At 45.2% G+C, this 24,663-nt stretch overlaps 1 protein-coding gene across 4 annotated transcripts in view; it reads left to right on the top strand.

Annotated features, from left to right (window-relative positions):
• The window catches only part of KHDRBS3 (KH RNA binding domain containing, signal transduction associated 3), a 111,599-nt gene extending 87,545 nt beyond the window's left edge, over positions 1-24,054 (top strand). For 2 of the 4 annotated variants that reach the window (XM_053395255.1, XM_053395252.1), the window contains 4 exons: positions 9,890-9,948; positions 17,079-17,228; positions 18,758-18,817; positions 23,817-24,054. In XM_053395255.1, the coding sequence (XP_053251230.1) occupies positions 9,890-9,948; positions 17,079-17,170 (151 nt within the window). In that variant the 3' untranslated portion in view covers positions 17,171-17,228; positions 18,758-18,817; positions 23,817-24,054. Of the gene's footprint in view, positions 1-9,889; positions 9,949-17,078; positions 18,312-18,757; positions 18,818-23,816 lie in introns of all 4 variants that reach the window. The other 2 variants (XM_053395253.1, XM_053395254.1) reach the window with 2 other exon arrangements.
• The last annotated feature ends 609 nt before the right edge of the window (positions 24,055-24,663 follow it).

Here is a 24,663-nt window from a genome sequence, read left to right as displayed (position 1 = left end):
CTGTGCATAGAACTGTTGCAGGGGGAATAATGTCATGCAAGCAACAACATCCCACACCAATTCCTTAAGCCATTAGACATTTCAGCAGTGACTTTTGAGGGTGTGGGGAGGCAGTGCAACTGACACTTCTCTTTTCTGTGCCTTGCCATTAATGTGCGAGATAGGTTTGGGACAAAATAGAGTACAGCAAGGAATAGGACTCATAAGCCGGTTGCAATTTCTGCTCCTCTTGCTTGCTATCACATCCAAAATTATAGTTGATGGCCTCCAACTGAGCAGAATGTACTGTAGAATTGGTTGTAGAGCAAAAAGTACCGGGACTGAAACTTGACACAACACACAGGCATTTTGTTGGCATTCTGGTCATCACAAATCTGTACGCATCACTCCTGAAACGCCTGGTACTTGGAAATAATAACCTTCTAAGATTGTTCCTGAGAGACAATATAAATGATGTGATGACCAAGCACCTGATTCAGTATACGCCTGTATGAATGAGAGAGCTTTCTGGATGTAGGTATTTGATTTGGATGTTGCCAGCCAGACGAGTTTGCTGCTGAAAGAGCCATTTCCCTGTGGGCAGTCAGCATAGCAAACAGTTAAGACTACCAAGGCCTGCCATAGTTGGGGTAGCTGTTGGCATGTATAGAAGACTAGGGAATTGATGGTGTTTCTTCTCTGGCTTCGTACTGAGTTTTGGAGCAGGAAACGGCAAAACGTTTGGTCGCTCCAAGTACCCCTGAAACCAGTATGAGACCTCCAGCCATCTCTGATCTATTCCACACACTCCTTTCTCACCCACTCAGCATGAAATGGAAGACTCTTTTCTACCTCCTCTGATTTCCCTGTCGGGAATAGCTAATGGCTTAGCTCCTAGCTGTCTGTTCAATAAATCATGACACTGTGTCATATGTCATGCGTTGTTCACCCAAGGTTGCATTTTCCTAATTTTGAGACCTGCTGAGGAACAGATTGTTATTATGTACTGGTATGTAAAACCACAACATTCAAAGACGATGTATTTTCTTTTCCCTATGTATGAATTTAGGTGTTTGCGAGATGGGGCTGTAAAGATTTAGTTGACATGTGTATGCAAACAGGTGTAGATGTGCCTTTGAAAATCTAGTTCTTGGGCCTAGGTTATTGGTTGCCTTTTTCTTTTTACCAGAAAAGTAAGTAATGGAGGTAAGAGCTGGCCTCATTGAGCCATCTGCCTTCTCTATCCTTTGAAAATGTTCTGTTCCCAATAAAGCAGTGCTATATTAAAACCAAAATATGCATTTTGACTTCCTCAGCTCCACACGGCAGATGCTGTCCTGTGGATATAAGCAGAATCTGGAAGGCTTGAGTCACAAGAAGTACGCTTGGGCTTCTTCTTTCATGATCACAGGAGGCTCAGGGGAGCAATGCAGGTCTTCACATGTCCTTCCTGGCTAGGCATGCGAGGAAGAAAGACTTGAGATCTAATCCCCTTCTGACACCCGAAAGGCTGATGCTTACAAGACTTACTTCCTTAGAAACATTGTGCATGAGATGCAACAACATTCACACAAAACGGAAGCTTTCCTTTCAATGGTCAAAAAAGATTCCAGCCTCTGCAGTAGTGAGGGAGAAGTTTGGGAATTGCAGACTCACTTTCTCTCAGCAGAAACTTAGTTTGATGTAGTGGTCTAAGTAAGAGCATCTCCTCTGCTGCCGTATCAGCAGATACTGTCTCTTAGCAAGCCACTGTCCACTCTTTTAGCCTTATTCCCTCTCTCCCTCAATGCAATATACTGTAGGGATAACAAAACTGCTACAACATCACACAGTCTTTGTAGAAACCATTGCGGCAATGTTTGTGAAGCATTTTGATCATTTAAAAAGCAATATGTAAATACTGTTCCATGTCATATAAGGAAGTATTTCATTAGTAGAATTGTAGAGTTGAAGGGGACTATAAGGGTCATCTAGTCCAACCGCCTGTAATGCAGGAATCTTTTTGTCTGACATGGTGTTTGAATCCACAACGCTGAGATTAAGTCTTGTGCTCTACTGACTGAGGCTGAGAAGCCTGTGGCCCCTCCCATACAGCAGAAATTGGTACATTAGGGCAACTGAGGAACTGCCCTAGCATTCTCATGCAGCCCTCACCTTCCCCTTGTAGAATTCAGCAGGGAAGAGGACAAGTGTCATAACTAGAATTAGGTGCCACTGACTCCAACTGCTGTTGTTCTCTTTGCCTTCCACCCTACCAGTCCCAATGAGTACCACCCACCACCACCTCCGGGTTTTACTGGTCTCCAACTCCCATTAAACAAAGCTAGCATGGCCACTTGTTGGGGATGATGGGAGTTGGGTGTCTGACAACGTCTCCCGGACCTCAAGTTCCCCGCCACTGCAATAGAAAAACCAGCCCTTCTCCAAACAGTAGAACTCGAGCCAGTGGCGTCAAGTTACAAGGAATGAGATTCCAACTGAACATCAGGAAGAACTTTCTCACAGTAAGAGCTGTTCGATAGTGGAATGGACTCCCTCTGGAAGGGATGGACTCTTCTTCCTTGGGGGTTTATAAGCAGAGGTTGAACCTGCCATGGATGCTTCAGTTGAGATTCTTGCATTGCAAGGGGTTGGACTGGATGACTTTTGGAGCCCCTTCCAACTCAACGATTCTATGATTCTCGCACATTCTGGATTGAAGAAGTGTGTGAGATTCTGCTTTTCAGGAGAGAAGAACTTTCCAGTTGCCAGTGTGGTATAGCGGTTGAAGTGTCTGATTAAGACATGGGGGACAAGAGTTCAAATCCTGCCTCAGCCATGAGGCTCATTGGTTGATCTAGGGCTGTCACTGTCTCTCAGCCTAACCTATCTCCCAGGGTCATTGTGGGGATAAAATGGGGAGAGGAAAGAATTGTGTACACTGCCTTTAGTTCCTTGGAGGAAAGGTGGAATAGAAACATAATAGAAATAAAGAAAAATTCACTGCCCATCAAGACCTACGGCCTCCCACTCTTCCTGTACCTTGGCACCAATCCGCAGTAATTAATTCATAATAAAGCAGGCAACTGGCACAGAATTTTGTCATTTCATTGTGTCGTATTCAAGCCTGACAGGTGTACTGGACAGTGTATTCAAGCCCCCTTCCTCACACTTGATATAGACAGAGCATTTTGGGTGTTTAACTAAAATAAGATTTAGAACGAACAATCCAAAGAATTATCCACGTTGATGAAGCCGTATCGCGGAGGGGGCTGAGGCTTGCAGTTCTCAGAGGAAAAAGGGGGGGGAGGAGTAGAATACTCGGTTGGCGGCTGTCCTAATCGCATTCATGTTCATAGCTTGTGGAAGAACCACCATGGGGAATTGGGGTTTGGTAGAACTGCCAACACAGAGAAGAATCGAAGATCAAGGTTGATGTTATCTCTGGTGCCAGACAAGAGCATCATTAATACTACACAAGCATAAAAGGCAGCAAGCTGAATTAATGGGACGATCTCTGTGACTGTTAGGTGGAAGTTGCCATGTTTAAGGGCAGGGGAGACTGAAATATCTCTTCATTTGAACAACTTCGGCTGCCTCGTGCATCACTTTTATTTAGGCGTATACCTAAAATATTATAAGTGCGTACTTGAAAAAAATGCAAAGTTCTAGTGAAGACAGACTTGTCTTTGCAGAAGTGCAGTGGGTTGTTGAATATTACTTTATCTGATATAAAGTTGCTTCTTTAAAAGTCATATTTTTATTATGACTTAATTTGTACTGGATCGGATTGTTACAAGAACTTTGCTGCATATTTTTGTTGGTTCTCCAGCTTGTTGTAGACGGCCTTGTGTATAGAAAGGCGGTATACAGATTAAACGTAGAATGAGATCAAACGAAAAAGCCCTTGGGTTGTGTTAGAAAAATGTGTGTTTTCAGGTTTAGCAGAATTCCATTGGGCAGCCAGTACTTTTCCTGGTTTACATCTCAGTGGCTCTTGATGTAACATGAATAGGCAGTTCTCTTTCTATGTGACTGGATGCTTTGGACTTGAGGCTCTATTCAGCCAGAACTCTGAATATTTTTACCTTGAGCTTCCCAGTAGTACCACACAAGCTCTCATGTTAAGCACTGCACAGAGGCCTTTGCAAAGGTCAAGCAGATCCACAGTAGCTAAACAGCTAGAGCAGTTGACCCAAGGAGCTGAACTTGGTATAATAGCAAGGTACTCTTACCAACAGCTGGATTAGCAGCTGTACAGAAGATGCAGGCCGTTTCTTTCTGATAATACATAAGCAGTGTTGCATTGTCCTCACTTAAAAAGGTAAAGGTACCCCTGCCCTTACGGGCCAGTCTTGACAGACTCTAGGGTTGTGCGCTCATCTCACTCTAGAGGCCGGGAGCCAGCGCTGTCCGCAGACACTTCCGGGTCACGTGGCCAGCGTGATGAAGCTGCTCTGGCGAACCGGCACCAGAGCAGCACACGGAAACGCCGTTTACCTTCCCGCTATAAAGCGGTACCTATTTATCTACTTGCACTTAAGGGTGCTTTCGAACTGCTAGGTGGGCAGGAGCTGGGACCGAACGACGGGAGCTCACTCCGCCGCAGGGATTCGAACCACCGACCATGCGATCGGCAAGTCCTAGGCGCTGAGGTTTTACCCACAGCGCCACCCGCGTCCATTGTCCTCACTTAGCATATTCTAAAATCACTGCAGCACAGCTTGCTTCCCACCCACCCCGGGAAAATGGTTTTCGTTCCTCTTCAGAGGAAGAGTGCTTTAAGTATTGAACTGCAGCTCCCATGGTCCCCAGCTGGCAAACCAGTAGTCAGGGATAAGAATAAGAATTTATTATTTATACCCTGCCATCTGTGTGGGTTGCCCTAACCACACTTTGTGGCTTCCAACATATACAAAAACATTACACATTAAATACAGGGCTGCTTTCAGATGTCTTCTAAAGGTTAAGTAGTTACTCGTCTTCTTGACACCTGATGGGAGGGTGTTCCATAGGGAGGGCACCACTACTGAGAAGGTGCTCTGCCTGGTTCCCTGTAGCTTCACTTCTCACAGTGAAAGAACCACCAGAAGGCCCTCGGAGCTGGACCTCAGTGTCCAGGCTGAACGATGAGGGTGGAGACGCTCCTTCAGGTATACAGGGCCAAGACCCTTTAGGGCCAACACTTTGAATTGTGCTCAGAAAAGTACTGGGAGCCAATGTAGATCCTTAAGAATCAGTGTTAATATGGTCCTGGCGGCCGCTCCCAGTCACCAGTGTAGCTGCTGCATTCTGGATTAGCTATCGTTTCTGGGTCACCTTCAAAGGTAGCCCCACGTAGAGCGCATTGCAGTAGTCCAAGTGGGAGATAACCACTCTGGCAAGACAGTGTGCAGTCAGGTCGGGTCTCATCCTGCATACCAGATGGAGGTGGTAGACAGCCACCCTGGACACAGAATTGACATGTGCCTCCATGGACAGCTGTGAGTCCAAAATAACTCCCAGGTTGCACACCTTGTCCTGGACATTGTGGGATGATGGACATTGTAGTGTGAAACATCAGGGGAGTGCCACACTGGGACAGGTGCCTTAGAGCATGCCTCTCTTGATGAGTGCAATCTCTAGTTGGAATGTATTTGCCTAATATTGGGTTGGATAGCCGTCACAGCCCTTCCATAGTTAAGGCAACCAATCTGTGCTCCCAGCGCTCATCTTCTCTTAAGCATTGTTCATTCAACTCTTCCTGTGGATTGATTGAGGGGAGAACGTTGACTGATCCATGGAGAAAACCGGCCCATTTCAGCCCTGTAGCACTGCACTCCCCTCTAAAGCTTGCCTTCTCCTCCGAGGTGGCTTTGCTTTTTGCGGCACTGTTTTTATTTTGATTTGTCTGCCACCCTGGGCGATGTGTTGGAAAGGCAGAACGCGAGGAGCACGAACAAATAAAACCTCATTGATTCTGACAGCTTGTTTCCAAAGTGGTTTTTAGCATATTTATTATTTTTATACAGAGGCTTCTGATTAGGGTGGACGCATTCTGAATTCCCGTACTTCACCGCTATTTCTGCTCGGGCACTTGCTCCGAGGCTGAAACCCTATATGTTATTTAAATAAACAAATGAGCCCTGGATTGCAAAATTCAACACCAAGCAAGTACACAGCTAGTGGGGCATGTTCAGCTTGGCAGGTTGCAAGTTGTTTAGGCCTGTGCAATTTTTTTAACAAGCAATCGTTCTCCCTCTTTGGCTCATGAATGATTGCGGGACTTGGTTTTTCTTCCCCGCCTAATAGCTTTTCCTCACTGTATAAAACTTGCTATTATTTCTTGAGGTCCAAGGACAGGAACTTGTTGTGGGGTAGAAGGGAACCGGTGAAGGTCCCTTGTTGTCTTCAGCAAGTCTCTGAGCACTTTTAAGCCTTGTGCCCCAAAGGATTATTGGTGCCCAGAAAGAGTGGCTGCGAGCTAGCTGGACATCACATTGCACTCTCTTCCCAGTGAATGTTTCCTGGCAGGTTAGCTTGGGATAGATGATATTCCATGCCTGATGTCTAGAATGCATGGTGTCTGCATGCTTTCAGTAAAACTTGGAGCTTGTCCTCAGTCCAGCACAGTCCCCATTGTGCAAGTGCTACACATTGTGTGACTCTCAAGATTGGCAGCCTACACAACAAGTTTTCCTGAAGCTGCCCACTTCTGTGTTCTGGAGCCGTGCCTCTTAGCATGTGCAGAGTGCCAGCAATGTTAGAAATTAGCCAGGCGCATTTTGGAACTGGCACGGGTCCAATGGCGACCGTGTGGAGATCTCTGGATTCCAGACTGGCAACTGGGGAAAGCAGAATATCCCTTAGAGAAGGATCTGTAATATTTTCCTTGAAGCTTGAATTCGTTTTATTCTGGATGTTTTTATTTGATGTGCCGGCATTTGAGATTTGTTCTTTAAAATATAAAGCGGTATAGAAATGAAATTAACTACAACAACCATACAAACCTCAATGTAAAAAGAAAAAAAGGTGCCTAGACATTCCATTCTGGCAACCATAACCTAAGTTTAAGGTGCCATTTAGTGATTAGAGTTTATATCTAATCTAATCTAATCTAATTATATCTGAGTTTCTGAGTGCCAGACGTTTTAAGGGACCTAATGTTAGCTTGTGCAGAGTGTGTTTTTTCCCCTTCTGACAGAAGGCTTAAAAAAAACAAACCCTAAAAACTTTTATAGCACCTACATTTGCTATTAAGAATGCATTTTAAAGTGCAATGCAGAATGCATTTCCTTGTGATAAACACCATCTTGAAAACATACCTCAGGAGAATGATACACTCATTGAACATCCATTTTTTCCCCTAGGCCTGGTAGGTGAACTCCTGGCCAGGATGCACCCCTTAAATTTCCCCTGTGGCCAGCTAGATATATTTCGGTTGTGCCTCACTTGCTCTTGCCACCTTCCGTAAAGTTCCCATATTTAAGAAGTAGCCAGGTTCATTTCAATCTGCCTGCAAAATGGAGGCTTACAGGAGCACAATTCAATTACATGTTGGGTGGGCTGAGAAGGGTAAATGCAGGCCGCACTCAAGCAAACAGCTCCAGCCACCTTGCGTTATAACTTTCTGATGTGGTTATTGGTGCTGAAGGGTCTGCCTGCTAATAAAGTTTTGAGGATTTCCCCCCGCCCTCCAGATACCTTCAATGTAAATAAGCGAATTTTTCCTTCCCACCAAGGATTATTGGTTTTGCTGTTTACATGCCATGAAAGGCAAGTCGCTTTCGGTTTAACAGGCACTTAGGTTTGTAAAATGAAGCCCAGCCAAAGTAATTCTGACAGGATTGACAGGTAAAGGGACGGGGGCTCAGCTGCTTTCAGGCCTGCAGACTTGATGAGTCGTACAATAAGTAATCGGATACTGTATGGAACGATAGCAAATGTCAGTATAAAATTCTCTTATCAAAATATGAGTGTGCATTGGGCGGGGGGGGGGGGCGGTTTGCTTTCGTGGAATTAAAAAGTGATGCTGCAACGTGCCCTCCTATAAAGATTTTTGGTGGTCCTTTTGATCTGGCTATGATCCTTGAAACCTTCTTTGGGTTTCCTCAGTGAGGAGATGGCTTGGAGGAAAGATTGTCCACAATTATCAATCACCCTCCATTTAATGCGCATCCTCTAGAGGAGGCATGTCCAACTTGAGATCTACTCCCACTATAAAAAAAACTGGCAGTGATCTACCAAAGTTGTTGGGCTTTTTTTAGGAAGTCAACAGCTTTTCTTTGCGGGGCGAGAAGGTCCCGTGATCCACCAGTAGATCGCAATCTACCTGTTGGACGGCCCTGCTCTCTTATCTCAATTAGCTGGGTGAAGAGACAGAAAATGTTGCCAGTCAAGGCCAAGTCATAATAGACCAGTTAGCCGTTGACCCAACAGCATGCAAGAGCCCCTCTGTTTCTTTCTAATGTGCTTGGAACAACTTGCCTTTGTGAACCAATTTGTCCGCTAATTGCAGAATAATTCAGATCAGCAAAGCAGGTATAAAAAGGCCTTTCTCTTTCCCTCATTAAGAGGCCAGAGATGGAGGACTTTTGTGCTGTGACCTCCCATCAATGGCACCATCCTCCCGTGGTGGTTTGTCTGGCTGCTTCCCATTATGTGCCAGATGAAAGCCTTTTCATTCTCCCAGGCTTTTCGAGTATTGCAAAACGTAGCCTGATCGCTTCTGTTTCATCTGCCGGTGGTTTTTATCGTGCGTATTTTGTTATTATTGTGAGTTGATGGATTAAATTTGTGAACTGCTTTGGACCCAATTCTGGTAAAAAAAACATCAAAACACACAAACATATTTCAGCTGACCTGGCTTCGTGTAAAACATCTTGAACCCCTTATGAACATAATACAGTGGTACCTCTAGATGTGAACGGGATCCATTCTGGATCCCCATTTGCATCCAGAGCAGAACGCAACCTGCGCGGGTCACGATTTGCCGCTTCTGCGCATTCACGTGACGTCATTTTGAGCGTATGCGTGAGCGGCGAAACCCAGAAGTAACGCGTTCCATTACTTCCGGGTCGCCACAGAGCGTAACCTGAAAATGCTCAACCTGAAGCGACTTTAAGCCGAGGTATGACTGTAGAGCTGTTTTACGCTGAGCCACATAATCACTCCACCCAGCCCAGAACTGTCTGATCAGCTGGGAAATGGATCTCAAAGGGTAAAATATTCCCAAGCCCTGTTCAATGAGACTCCCAATTTGGGCTGGAGATGTAGGGAATGGAACCTGGGACTTTCTGCATACAATGCGATGGCCCTTATTCCTGAGCGGTGGACCAAGTTTGGGTCAAGGAACATCCCAAACATTTTTTTTAAAAAAATGTGTGGCTAGTAATATAATTCAGTAGACCCAGGGCAATGTATATTTTAGTTGCATAAATAATTTCTGTGTTTACAATTCTGCTGGGGAAGTGGAGGTTGGAGGGTGGGAGGAAGGATCTAAGCAATTATTTAAAAATTGGTGATAGGCAGGAAAGGGAAGAGAGGAAGGGAAAGCTCCCAGGTGGGAGCTAGGATGGTCCACCACTCTCTGTGTGAGATAAGGCTTAAGAGCATTCTGTTTTTATTTAGATTAGTTCATTTTTAATTGTATTACGAAAAGCGTTGATAAAATTTTATGGTTTTTTTTATTAGTCACCTCTGTGCAAGGATAGCCAGCATGGTGTCTTGCAGATAGCCATTGGTCAGTGATGATGGGAGTTGTAGTCCATCCACATATGGAGGGCACCACATAGGTGACCCCTGCCCAGGTAGCAGGTTCGTCATTGGTTTTTGAGTGGGCAGGGGGAGCCCGGCTGCAAAAAGCACATTTTCCCAAGCTCTTGTGAGCTGTGTTCCTGCTGTATCGCAATTCTTTTATTAACAGCTGGATTGTTTTTCTCTTTCCAAACAGTGGTGGCGATTACTATGATTACGCCCATGGCCTGAGTGACGACACATACGATTCTTACAGTGAGTAACTTTAATGTTCTGGGAGAAGCGAATTTCATGTAAAAAGAGAATGGTTCTCAGGCATTTTGAATTTGCCGCCTTGCATGAAAAAGAAACATCTGCTCTCACATCTGCACACTACAAGACACCATTTCCACTGAAGCGGCAGGTTTCATTGTGCATGCCATGGAGGAAGTGGGTAGAGAACGTTTTTCTCCGTCTTTCATAATACTAGAACCCATCCCAGGATAGGCCAAAGAAGCTGAACATTCAGAATCGCAGGCAGCACTCCAGTTGCTGCAGAGTATGAGCGTGAGAGGTCTTTTGCCTTCTTGTCCTGTTAGTTCGCTTCTTGTCAACATCTGGCCGATCAGTGTGAGAACAGAATGCAGGACCAGACAGGCCTTGGTCTGATCCAGCAGGGCATTTTTATGTTCTTGCTATCTGGAGTTTTCCTGCCTTGCAAATGCTTCTTTCACTTTCCCTTGTTGCCATTTGCCAACTGCCCCCCCCCCCACATGGTAGTTTCCCACTCGTGCATGAACACACACACACACACACACACACACACACACACACATGGCAAACAGTCTGGCCTGTTCACAATGTCGGCTGGACAAACTTTAGCATAGCCAACAGGTGCCTCCCGCATAGCCTACGGTGCTGTGTTTCCTTTCACGAGTAGCACTGAGCCAAGTCAGGTATCTCTGAACGTCCCCAACAAAGAGTTTAACAGAGCTCAGCTTACTGGTTTCTCCTTCCATGTTGCTGCTACTATTCACCTCCTTTTGATCTCCTTGGAAGACTGCAAACATGTGCTAATGCAAATAATGTTATTAATACCCACCCATACACCCATACCCTGTATATAATAATGTTTTTAAAGTAGTACAAGCTTTAAAGAAGTGCGCAGGGGAGAGAAGCCTCAAGGAGTTTTTTATCATCAGGGTTTCCCAAACTTGGGTCTCCAGCTCCTTTTTTGGGCTACAACTCCCATGATTCTTAGGTAGCAGGACCAGTGGTCAAGGGATGATGGGAATTGTAGTTCAAAAACAGCTGGAGACCCAAGTTTTGGGAACACCGTTCTAAATCCTGATAGAGGGCAAAGCGTAAGGAGAGATGAAAATGTGCAAATTCAGTTTCACAGATTTACGCTTCATTTCAGTTGAGAGAGGAGGACGTAAGCTAAAGGATACACGTAAGAGGAGCCATTAAAGGTAGGGATTAACAGAGAGTAGCTGAATTCTCCCAGTTGTGGAATGAATTGGCCATGGGCATAGAATGGGACGTGGGTGGCGCTGTGTGTTAAACCACAGAGCCTAGGACTTGCCGATCAGAAGGTCGGCGGTTCAAATCCCCACGACGGGGTGAGCTCCCATTTCACAGTCCCAGCTCCTGCCAACCTAGCAGTTCTAAAGCACGTCAAAGTGGAAGTAGATAAATAGGTACCTCTCCGGCGGGAAGGTAAATGGCGTTTCCGTGCGCTGCTCTGGTTGGCCAGAAGTGGCTTAGTCATGCTGGCCACATGACCCGGAAGCTGTATGCTGGCTCCCTCGGCCAGTAAAGCGAAATGAGCGCCGCAACCCCAGAGTCGGCCACGACTGGACCTAATGGTCAGGGGTCCCTTTACCCTTTACCTTTATAGAACAGGTGTGTCATGATGTCTGAGAACCTGCCCTCTAGCTTCTGGGTATACCAGGCCGCTGCCTGTGTGTCCTTGGCTCGAGCTGGTGTGTCTGGATGTATGAACGCGCCCTTGACCTCATTCTTAACTCAAGTTCCTTGCTGAATATTTTTAACGCTTCTCACTTGGCCTGCGGGGTTTCTCCCAACCCCCAATGCTTTAGCTTTGCTTTTCTGCGCCACTTGAACGAATTCAAGGAGGTAGGTCATTAAACAGAGGTTATATATTTAAAAAAAGTCCTTTAGGTAGGCAGAAGGGGAAAAGAGGAGCTGGGGTTCTTGTTGATAAAGAATAATTTCCAGAGCAGAATCCACATGCTACTCGATGGAGATTAATTAAAAACACACACGCACACACGCCGGAGTGCAGAGGTGACAGGTTTAATTAAAGAAATCTGTGTCGGATTAGACACACAAAGCATGTTAAGAGACACCTTTGCTTTGGGGATAACGTTAAACCTTTGGCTGGAGATCAGAGGGGCTCAGGATCCGACCTGTCATGAGGCTGGGCACCCCTCCCCGTCTTGCCGCAAATAACACCCTCACGACTTGCCTGCTGTCAGAGCAGGTGACTCACAATTTCCCCCGCTTAATGGATGTTGCGACACTTCTTCAGCGGCAAGTCTGGAAACCATTTCTGGGGACACCTTTGAAGTATGCTTGTTGATGCTTAAAATAAATAAATAAATAAATAATATCCACCACACCTCCCACCTGAAGCAACCGGGCCCCCCGCTTGGGTTTGTTTGTCATAATAAATCGTTCTACCACACAGGCTGCCTGCGTGTCACAGGCTTAAATGTCCGCAAGTCACCTTGAGGGGGAGCAGCCGATTACACGATAGTATCAAAAGGGAAAGACTGCTTTAAGCCTCCTTCTTACCCCCCTCGCAACATGCTAAATTGGTCTCCACGGACTTGCATAGCTTTGATCGTTTTCATGCTTCGGCATTAAAATGAGCTGCCTGGCAGCGGGAGGCCTGGCTTCAGCTTGCCTCGCGATGGCGAAACGTTTCAGCAAAGAGGCCTGCAATGGGCTTTAATGCAACACACACAAAGCAAGATTTGCGGTCTCTCCTTGCTTCCGAAGTGATATCTAAATGAACGGAACAAGGTGGTCTGGAAGCTCCCATTGTTTCAGAATGTCTGCATTCAGATGTAATAATAATAATAATAATTTTATTATTTAGACCCTGCCCATCTGGCTGGGTTGCCCCAGTGAGTCTTCCAACACATATAAAAGCATAATAAAACACCAAACATTCAAAGCCTCCTGACACAGGGCTGCCTTCAGATGTCTTCTAAAAGTTGTACAGTGGTACCTCGGGTTACATACACTTCAGGTTACAGACTCCGCTAACCCACATATAGTACCTCGGGTTAAGAACTTTGCTTCAGGATGAGAACAGAAATCGCACGGCAGCAGAGGGAGGCCCCATTAGCTAAAGTGGTGTTTCAGGTTTAGAACGGTTTCAGGTTAAGAATGGACCTCCGGAACTAATTAAGGACGTAACCAGAGATACCACTGTACAGCTATTTATCTCCTTGACATCTGATGGGATGGCTTTCCACAGCATGGGTGCCACTGCTGAGAAGGCCCTCTGCCTGGTTCCATGTAGCTTCACATCTCACAGTCAGGGAACCACCAGAAGGCCTTTGGAGCTGGACCTCAGTGTCCGGGCTGAAAGATGGGGGTGGAGATGCTCCTTCAGCTATACTGGGCCAAGTCTGTTTAGGGCTTTAAAGGTCAACACCAACACTTTGAATTGTACTTGGAAATGTACTGGGATCCAATGTAGGACTTTTAAGACCAGTGTTAATATGGTCCTGGCGGCCACTCCCAGTCACCAGTCTAGCTCCCGCCTTCTGGATTAGTTCTAGTTTCTGAGTCACCTTCAAAGGTAGCCCCACAGAGAGTGCATTGCAGTAGTCCAAGCGGAAGATAGTCCAAAGCATGTAATCGAAAGACTTTAACCAACCTTGCCCAGTCTCGTGTCCTCCAGATCTTTTTGACCATAACTTTCAGCAGCCCCTGCCACCATGGCTGGGGCTGATGGAAGAAACAGGCCTGGAAGGCGCAAGCTTGAGAAGGTTGCCTTAGCAGGAGTTAAGCATATTCAGTATGGGCACACAGCCCATTTTGCTGCTGCCTTAGCCAAGCAGGGAACCAAACCACAGAATACGTCTGAACCCAGAGCATGGAGAGAAACTGTGTGCATCTTAATGCATAAGGCTAAGCCCAGCCATGCTGCGATTCATTTCCCTTTTTCAATAAGGGAGGAGTGGAGAGAGAAAGCTCAGGCTATGTGCATAGGATGTTTTTGTTTAATTATAGCGACTGCCTCTTTGTTAATGCAGTCGTCGTAGCTGCCAGCTTTGATCTGAGGCTGATAGAATGGATCTTGGTACACTCATTAATCCTCCACCAGTTTCATTAGTTGCCAGTTCGTCTCCGGGCTCAATTCAAAGTGATGGTTTTGACCTTTAAATGGTCTGGGACCAGAGAATCTCAAGAAACACACACACAAACACACACACACACCAAAAACAACCCGCCTGAAAGCTACACGCTATCTCTAAGGTTTTTATGTAGCTCCCCAAAAGGTCAAGGGCACATTCAAGACAGGAAAAACACTGGCGGTGTGAAGCAGGGTTAGAATCATTGAGTTGGAAGGGCCCCGAGGGTCATCTAGACCAACCCCCTGCAATGGTGAGGGGCATGTCCTGATGAGGGTTTGAAGGCCTGGAAGGCTATATTTCAACCCCTAGACCTGAGGTCCCATAGCCCCCACCTACTCCTTCATACTGAATGGAACAGGACATTGCCTTACAAAGATAGACACCCCTGCTGTGCTTTCTGGAAACTAGTATTCAGAATCCTACAGGTGAAACTCGAAAAATTAGAATATCGTGGAAAAGTTCATTTATTTCAGTAATTCAACTTAAAAGGTGAAACTAATATATGAGATAGACTCATGACATGCAAAGCGAGATATGTCAAGCCTTTATTTGTTATAATTGTGATGATTATGGCGTACAGCTGATGAAAACCCCAAATTAACAATCTCTGACAATTAGAATATTGTGAAAAGATGCAGTAGCCATTCAATCCATAACACCTGCAATGGGTTCCTGAGCCTTTAATTTTTCGAGTTTCACCTGTACTGGCCTCAGTCATGGACACAGAGTATAGCTAAGGCCATTGATAGCCTTTTCTTCCATGAGTTTGTCTAATCCTCTTTTAAATCCCATCCACATTGGTGGCCATCACTGCCGGGGGGGGGGTGAATGTGTGAAGTACTTTCTTTCATCTGTCCCTGAATCTCCCAACATTCAACTTTGTTGGATGCCTGGAAGTTCTAGTGTTATGAGAGAGGAAGGAAAGCTTTTCTCTGCCAGCTTCCTCCATGTCATGCATAATTTTGTAAAATTCCCTCTTTCAGCTTTTCTCAAAACTACAAAGTCCCCAACGCTGCAAACTCTTTGGGGGAGTCGATCCACCTCCTCGGATCTTTTGGGTTGCCCTTTCCGAACCCTTTTCCCACTCTGCAATAACCTTTTTAAGGTGAAGCGACCAGTGTGAGCACACCTTGGATTTGTGTAATGTTTGCTGTTTTGCTCAGGGCCGTCTTTAGCAGATGTGGCGCTGGGGTGCAAATATCCACCCAGCACCCCCAGATTACCATGGATAGTGTCGGGGTGGCCGTAGCTGCGCACTTCTAGCCATCTGGGGGGGCGCAACTCTCCCCCATGCCGCTGCAGGACAGCGATTCCCCCAGAGGTTTGGGGGTGAAGTTGCACCCCTCCCAAGCCTCCATGGGAGGAGAGCGCAGCTTCCCTTCCAAGCCTCTGTGAGGATCGCTCTTCTCCCGAGGAGGCTTGGGAGGGAAGCTGCACTCCTGCCAGCCTTATGGTTGATGGGGAACAGCTGGCGGGCATGCAGGGAAAGGGGAGGCCACCGGCAAAGCCGTGCAACTCCCCCACTTGCTGTCGCACCCCTGAGAGGCCGGCGCCCTCGCGCGACGCACCACTAAGCTGTATGGGAAAGACGGCTCTGGTTTTGCTGCCCGCTCACACACTTTGGATAGGTCCTTTCGTTTCAAAGAGGCTAAGCAGTTTAGTATCATTAGCAAACATTGCCAGCTCCCTGCTGACCCCTAACTCTAGACCAGGGTTTCCGAAACTTGGGAGTCTCCAGCTGTTTTTGCACTACGATGAGGGCCTTCTGGCGGTTCCCTCATTGCGAGAAGCCAAGTTACAGGGAACCAGGCAGAGGGCCTTCTCGGTAGTGGCACCCACCCTGTGGAACGCCCTCCCACCAGATGTCAAAGAGAAAAATAACTACCAAACTTTTATAAGACATCTGTTTAGGGAAGCTTTTAATGTTTAATAGGTTATTGTATTTTAGTGTTTTGTTGGAAGCTGCCCAGAGTGGCTGGGGAAACTCAGCCAGATGGGCGGGGTATAATTAATAAATTATTATCATTATCATTATTATCCCTGACCACTGGACCCGCTAGCTATGGATGATAGGAATCGTAGTGCAAAAGAAGCTGGAGACTCCCAAGTTTGGGAAACCCTAGTCTAGAAGGTTTATGAACAACTTTAAAAGCACAGGTCCCAATACTGATTTTTTTTTTGGGGGGGGGAGGGCTCTACTTTCTGCACCCCTCCTTCAGGAGATCTAGAATCATAGAATCATAGAATCATAGAGTTGGAAGAGACCACAAGGGCCATCGAGTCCAACCCCCTGCCAAGCAGGAAACACCATCAGAGCACTCCTGACATATGGTTGTCAAGCCTCTGCTTAAAGACCTCCAAAGAAGGAGACTCCACCACACTCCTTGGCAGCAAATTCCACTGTCAAACAGCTCTTACTGTCAGGAAGTTCTTCCTAATGTTTAGGTGGAATCTTCTTTCTTGTAGTTTGGATCCATTGCTCCGTGTCCGCTTCTCTGGAGCAGCAGAAAACAACCTTTCTCCCTCCTCTAGGTGACATCCTTTTATATATTTGAACATGGCTATCATATCACCCCTTAACCTCCTCTTCTCCAGGCTAAACATGCCCAGCTCCCTTAGCCGTTCCTCATAAGGCATCGTTTCCAGGCCTTTGACCATTTTGGTTGCCCTCCTCTGGATACGTTCCAGTTTGTCAGTGTCCTTCTTGAACTGTGGTGCCCAGAACTGGACACAGTACTCCAGGTGAGGTCTGACCAGAGCAGAATACAGTGGCACTATTACTTCCCTTGATCTAGATGCTATACTCCTATTGATGCAGCCCAGAATTGCATTGGCTTTTTTAGCTGCCGCGTCACACATCTGTCTGTTTATTCCTCCTCTCTGCCTGCTCCCCTGTCTAGAGTTGTGCCACTGAGCTATGCCCCTTTGCCACCCTTTTCCTCCCCCCCAAAATAAGCCGCAGATCCATTTAGGAGAAGCCTGAACCATGTTTACGCTTCCTTATTTCAGGACAGGAAGAATGGACCAGTTCAAGACAGAAGGCACCTTCAGCAAGGACAGCAAAAGGAGGCTACAGAGAACAGCCATATGCCAGATACTGATTACACTGTCTGATGTTGTGAAATGCCCAATCTCCACCAGTCCTGTATACTGTTCAAAGTAATTTTTTTCTATGAACAATCCCTTTTTATTAAAATCAAAGTGCTTAATCTGAATGGACGGACTGAGCTTAATCTATTTTTTGCTGAATGAAAAGCCTGGACAGGAAGACACGTTGAAACGCGGAACTTTGTTATTTCCAGATTGTATTTGGGTGGGCGGGGGTGGGGGGAGAACCGATAGGTGATCAAAACAAACAAAAAGAGAGAGAGAGAAAATATAACCTTTGATTAACTAGTGTTAAAAACAGCTAGGTTTATTAAATATGTTAATCCATGATTTTAACCTAAGCGTAACCTTTTATTTTAAAGGTTTTCGACAATTTAGTTCTTCTAGTTTTTATCTTTCAACCATTTTGCTAGTCTTTCTCTTTGCAAACCTACGTAAAAAGGGAGGCAGATCACAGATGCAAATAATGTGGTATTTTGTAACTTGAGTCTTGAAATGTTCTGTAGTGTTAAGCAAAGATTACTCTTGCTTGATACTAAATAAACTTTTGAAAGAAAAATCAGTGTGTGTGAGAGTATGCATTATTTATTTAAAAACCTTCATAAATAGTAGTAACCAGGGAGGGAGTGATTTTTAACAGCGATCAATATTAAATTGCTCCTACTAAAACACTGTACAACTATTTGCTTTTTTAATAAAATGGTATAAACCTAAAGGTGCATTTCATTATATTATAGATATATAGATATACATATATTTATTCACCTATACACACAATATAGACTTAAAGGCTTTTAAAGGAGTTATCCAAATGGTATCGATCTACTGGATTTCCACATTTTTTAAAAAACAAATTATTGGTTTAAAATAGTTAATGTTTTTTCTGAAACAAAAAAAATTAAAAAAACAAAACACCTGTGACTTAGTTTTCATCTTGTTGAGCATTTCTTCACTTAGTGCAACTTCGGAATTTTTGTTTGTTTTTTGAGAATTTTGGTACCTTAATGACCACCTCACTCCGTGCTGGAAGCAATAAACACAAAGCTTTTAAAGACTTTCTGACTTGACTAATTGAGGTCGCTTTCGTCAGAGGCAGAGGATGTGTAACCCTTAAAACGGTCTTCATTTGCAAAGGTAAATAAATCAAATAAGATTTTAATCTCACTTAATTTATCTTAATATAACCAATAAAAGCAGGGAAGGGTACAAATTAGCAAGTTCTATTTTAGATTATAGAAAAGGGAGGCTTTAAGATCACCACCTAAAATTTCATATTAAAAAGCTTAATTTGTTCTAGTCATCTAAAAAGCCTTAGTTCGGTCAGTTTAATTGGAGGAAATTATTCCCTATTAAACAAATGTAAAACCTCATAACTAGTAACTTGTAATCCTAGAATTTATGGACAACTAATGTAACTAAGAACTTAAAACATTACAAATGTGTGTTTTTCCCCCCTAAAGCTTTTTTGTAATTGTTGGTTTGATGTCTTTTAATAATGATAACTATGAACTGCTACCTATTTTAGATTTTAGAATTGTGGGGTGTTTTAGTTAGTAAAAAGAAATCTTTTCTCTTGTCAGGAAACACTGAATGCCAGGGGAAGCCAAGAAGATTAAAAACATGTTTCTGTTGACGCATTGGTAGGTACCTGTGCTTATTTTTAAACTTGATTAATGGTATGCTGGGGGAAAATATCTATAACGAGTAAACAACATTTCAATCTGTTTTGCATCTTTTTACCCACCCTTACAATGGAAATGGAGTAAGCCTACATACCAAATTCTGTTATTCAGGGCTCGGGTGAGATACTGCATTGGTATCCTGTTTTTGGATAATATGCCAAACTGTCATTCTTCACCTGAGTCTATTGTAAGCCATGGTTTGGGAGGGAACGGCAACCGAAAACACCACATGACATATTAGAGCTGGTTTGCAAACCATCGTTACGGTGATTGCTCCGCCTCCAAAATTTGTGCAAGTGGGAACTGAATTTGTGAAGTTGTCTGTACAGATGGAACTGTTTTTTTTATTTGTGTTTACCCTTGTTTTATGGTTAGTGGCTGTTTTTTATTGTTGATTGTTCCAATCCACCCTGCGGCCTTTTGGGGAAAGGGAGGGTAAGAAAGCCAATAAAGTGTGTGATTTGATGCTTGGCATGGGGCAAGTAATGACCTGAGTCAGCCAAAGTGGGGTTTCCAGGCACTGCCGATCCACTGCTCAGCAGTGCCCACATAGCCCTGTGCAAGGCAGAACCATCAGCTGGTTGTTGGGTCTTGTCCAGGCTCCTGAAATGCACCCTGCAAGATAAGGTAAAGGGACCCCTGACCGCTAAGTCCAGTCGCAGACGACTCTGAGGTTGCGGCGCTCATCTTGCTTTATTGGCCGAGGGAGCCGGCGTACAGCTTCCGGGTCACGTGGCCAGCATGACTAATCCGCTTCTGGCGAACCAGAGCAGCGCACGGAAACGCCGTTTACCTTCCCGCCGGAGTGGTACCTATTTATCTACTTGCACTTTGACGTGCTTTCGAACTGCTAGGTTGGCAGGAGCAGGGACCGAGCGACGGGAGCTTACCCCGTCGCGGGGATTCGAACCGCCAACCTGCTGATTGACAAGCCCTAGGCTCTGTGATTTAACCCACAGAGCCACCCTGCCAGATAGCACTCTGCAAAAAAGGTACCTTCCAGTGTGTCAAATTTGGCCCCCAACAGGTAGGGGAGATAACAGTCTGGCTCACTGGTCAGACAAATTTGCCGACCCCTGTTTTGGGCAATCCATCTAGCCAAGCACACTTGGTAGAAATGCACTCATCTCATTCCATAAAAATAGGTTGCTGTTAACCAGCTAGCCAGGCCATCTAACTCCCTGTTTTCACATCCTATCTCTGTGTTTGTGCTGTGCTTTAAAAATTTACGCACCAAGGAAAGCTCAGTTCTGTGGCTTGTATCAATTCTGCTACCTCTTCCTTTTACGTATGCTGTTTCTTCCTTGGGTATCTGCGGGGAAGGAACTATTAATTTATTTATTTCCCACCCTTCATCCTAGAGATGGTTTACAACCTTAAAGTGTGCTATTAAAAGAACAGCTCAAAACAAAATATAATAATAAAAATGGGTCCCGACTTCAGGTGTCAAAAGCCAGGGTAAATATGTGCATCACCAGAATTTCTCTGGAAGCTGTAGGTAAAAGGCAGCGTTACCATTGACACTTTGGAGAGACAGCTGCAGTGCTAACCGCTGCTAGTGCATTTTGAACTGGCAGCAGTTGGCACAGCCAATATATGTGGTGTTTGCCAAACACCTTGGATTGGTGTTAGTCTAATAGTCAAAGCAGAGACGTGGGTGACGCTGTGGTCTAAACCACTGAGCCTAGGGCTTGCCGATTGGAACATTGGCAGTTCAAATCCCCGCGACGGGGTGAGTTCCCGTTGCTTGGTCCCTGCTCCTGCCAACCTAGCAGTTCGAAAGCACGTCAAAGTGCAAGTAGATAAATAGGTACCGCTCCAGCGGGAAGGTAAATGGCGTTTCCATGTGCTGCTCTGGTTCTCCAGAAGCGGCTTAGTCATGTTGGCCACATGACCCAGAAAACCTGTCTGCGGACAAAAGTCGGCTCCCTCATCCAGTAAAGTGAGATGAGCGCCACAACCCCAGAGCTGTCTGCAACTGGACTTAACTGTCAGGGGTCCTTTACCTTTACCTTTTTTAATAGTCAAAGCAGACTAATCCCCAGAGAGCATTGCTATGTGGAAACATCCTAAGAAGCTGAGTCGGGAGAGCACGAAACTCTTGATCTCAGAGTTCTGGGTTTGAGCCCCATGTTGGGCAAAATATTCCTTCATTGCAGGGGGTTTGGGCTGGATGACCCTTGTGGTCCCTTCCAAATTTACAATTCTACGATTCTAAGCCAAGGTTCAGATCTCACTTGGGAGACTCAAGTCCTTTGAATAAGAATGGATTCACCCATGCATGCATACTTTCCATATTGCAGTAGAACACGTGAACTGTCTCTGTGTCTGTTCGAGAATCATAGAATTGTAGTATCTAGTCCGACCCCCCTGCAATGCAGGAATCTCAGCTAGATCATACATGACAGATGGCTATCCACCCTCTGCTTAAAAACCTCTAGGAAGGGAGAGTCCTCCTCTTCGGGGAGTCTGTTCCACTGTCAAACAGCTCTTACTGTCAGACAGTTCTTCCTGATGTTTAGTCAGAATCTCCTTTCTTGTAACCAGAAGCCATTGGTCTCCAGAGCCTCTGGAACAGGGGACAAGAAGTTTGCTCCTTCTTCCTCGTGACAGCCCTATAGATATTTAAAGAAGAAGCAAAATGATAAGACAAATTGACATTTGGTGTTTCACCTGGGATGGCTGTTTGCACATGAAAGCCATCACTTGAGGTTGAAGACATGAAATAATGCTAGCATGTGATAACTTGGCCTAAATTCACCCCCATAACCTTAAAAGTGCTGGCAATCACTTGAACCAGACATTGCTCCCCAACCTAAGAAACGTTTTTTAGTCTTGCAGGGTGTGATCTGTTTCTGAAACCTTAAGTGTGTGGAAGAATTACATATAAGCAAACTTTAAATATAAGCAAACCCTTGTGGGGAAAAGTCTAGCATTAAAGAAAGCAGGTTTCTTTTCCTCCTTCCTTGAAAAAGATTTTTTATGTATTTGTACACCCCAAACAAGATATTGCAGCATCACTTGTGATGGAAACAGTCAGAAGATCAGACTCGATGTTCAGCAAATCTCCATTTCCTCAAAGTAGGAATATAGCAACTCTTCGAGACTTAAGAGCTTGAAAGGAGCATGTGAAAACAATTACTCTGTTTTGGCACAACAGAAAGCCAATCCAGGTCTAAGTTTAATGCTCCAGGACTTTGTTCAGTCAACACATAATCACAGGAGCACAATAATTGCCTTGCCTGCCCTGATTCAAGTCCAGCATCCTATTTTCTAGTAAAAAAACCTCTAGAAGAACTATGGGCCCTCCAGATGTTGCTAGAGTGAATCTCCCATCATCCATTGGTGACGCTGGGACTTGGGGCTGATGGGAGCTGGCGTTTAGCAACATCTGGAGATGCTCAGGTTTTTATCCGTCCAGTTACAGGTTCCCAAGCAGGGCCTGATCATTGCAGTCTTTCCCCCAAAGCCTGGCTCGCATGGGATTGGTAAACCTGTGCCAGGGCTGCACCACTTCCCACAACCTCAGTAAGAACTGGGTCTTTAATTCCCTGGTGTCTGTGTCTCAAAGGCATTAACACTGCTTCTTGAACATTAAGATTTGCTTTTCCCAAAAGCGCTCTGACACTTTCTGTGCACAGAGCAGAATGATGTCTCACTGCAAGTAGAATCATGGAATCATAGAATCATAGAGTTGGAAGAGACCACAAGGGTCATCGAGTCCAACCCCCTGCCAAGCAGGAAACACCACCAGAGCACTCCTGACATATGGTTGTCAAGCCTCTGCTTAAAGACCTCCAAAGAAGGAGACTCCACCACACTCCTTGGCAGCAAATTCCACTGTCGAACAGCTCTTACTGTCAGGAAGTTCTTCCTAATGTTTAGGTGGAATCTTCTTTCTTGTAGTTTGGATCCATTGCTCCGTGTCCGCTTCTCTGGAGCAGCAGAAAACAACCTTTCTCCCTCCTCTATGTGACATCCTTTTATATATTTGAACATGGCTATCATATCACCCCTTAACCTCCTCTTCTCCAGGCTAAACATGCCCAGCTCCCTTAGCCGTTCCTCATAAGGCATCATTTCCAGGCCTTTGACCATTTTGGTTGCCCTCCTCTGGACACGTTCCAGTTTGTCAGTGTCCTTCTTGAACTGTGGTGCCCAGAACTGGACACAGTACTCCAGGTGAGGTCTGACCAGAGCAGAATACAGTGGCACTATTACTTCCCTTGATCTAGATGCTATACTCCTATTGACGCAGCCCAGAATTGCATTGGCTTTTTTACCTGCCGCGTCACACTGTTGGCTCATGTCAAGTTTGTGGTCAACCAAGGCTCCTAGATCCTTTTCACATGTACTGCTCTCAAGCCAGGTGTCACCCATCTTGTAGAAAACTTGTACATCTCAAACCCCGCTGAGCTTTCTTCCTGAGTTGCTAGGCCTTTGTTTTTCTTACGTGTCCAGGGAATTAGTTTACGCAAGGAGAAATGTCACCTTCCACCTGCAGCCCAAAGTGAAAGGTTCCCCTCTGCTGTTTCATCCTGTTGCATATGCAGGTCAGGCCTGAGCTGATGGCGTTAAACACCTCTCTGTAGCATTTGTAGGTTTTGCATGTGCTGATTTATGCCACAGCTGAATGTGTGACAGCTGGAGCAAAGATAGGCCTGTCTGTGGGATATCGCTGCTAGTTTTCATCTCCCAAGCGGGGTGTGAAAAGGGTGTGTTGTTCTTCTCGAAATTTATCTTTAGCCTGCCCTTTGCGATTGGTCATCTCTGCTTAACAGGACACCCACTCAATTGTTTTGTTCTCGGATATAAAAGGTTTTCCCCGCATAAATCAGTAACATTTCTAATTGGTGCTTTCCGCCACCTGCAACGTGATCGTCCCCAGAGCGTCACCAATAATTATTGGTTCCAAGAATATATACATATGTGTGTCTTTTGTTCTGCTGTTTTCCAGGGACTTTGCACGCTCTTACGGACAGATTCGAAACACCCCCCTCACCGACGTGCCTCAGAAACAATAGCCAGCAGCTCTTTGAAACTCCACTTGGACTTCCTTTTTAATGCTACCTGCTGTACCCTAGACTTGACAAGATGTATAGTTTTTCAGACCTCAGTTTTAACTCTATAATAATGTTTATTCATTTACCGCTGTAACTTTGTGAAGACATTAATAAAAGATTTTTTCCGTTTCATTGTCCCGCGCAAAGAAATATTGATTCTTTATCAGACGCTTGTAAGCTTTTGCACAGTGTGAGAGAAAGCTTGGGGGAGTCTCTTTCAAACTAGCCCATTACTAAAAAGGGCTTATCAGCTGTGTGTGTGTGTGTGTTCACGCAGCAGCTGCTGATAAGACAAGTAAACCGAAGAATGTTGCAGAAGCACTTGTCTAAATGTAAACATACATGCCCAGAGCACAAGCTGGCTAAGGGAGAAGGATTTTGGAATGGGAAGGGGAGCCACACCTGATTTCCTTGCAACCAGGTGACCTAAAATTCTTCTGATTTACGCATTATGCATGCAAAATGTGCCCGAAATATGAGTGCATGCTGCTCCCTGCAAAACATAAGGACATGACAGTTCCTAACTCAAGGTGAGCAGTTTGCGAGAAATCTCTGCCATACGCTAAGCCTGCATAACTGCAATTCACATGCACAGGCTTTCTTCCTGCTCTCTCATTCAGCGGCAGACCTCACTCGTGCTGTAACGTGCCTTACTCTTCCTGCAAGCTGTCATCTCCCTTTGCCAAACTCCTCTGCCAATCTTCCTTCTCGTTCCAACCTCTCTCCACATGGGCAAAGTTG

The sequence above is a fragment of the Podarcis raffonei genome, chromosome 7 (assembly GCF_027172205.1).
Source record: "Podarcis raffonei isolate rPodRaf1 chromosome 7, rPodRaf1.pri, whole genome shotgun sequence".
Taxonomy (NCBI): domain Eukaryota; kingdom Metazoa; phylum Chordata; class Lepidosauria; order Squamata; family Lacertidae; genus Podarcis; species Podarcis raffonei.
Note: the sequence above shows the minus strand (reverse complement) of the source record. Positions and strands in the feature narration are given on the sequence as shown.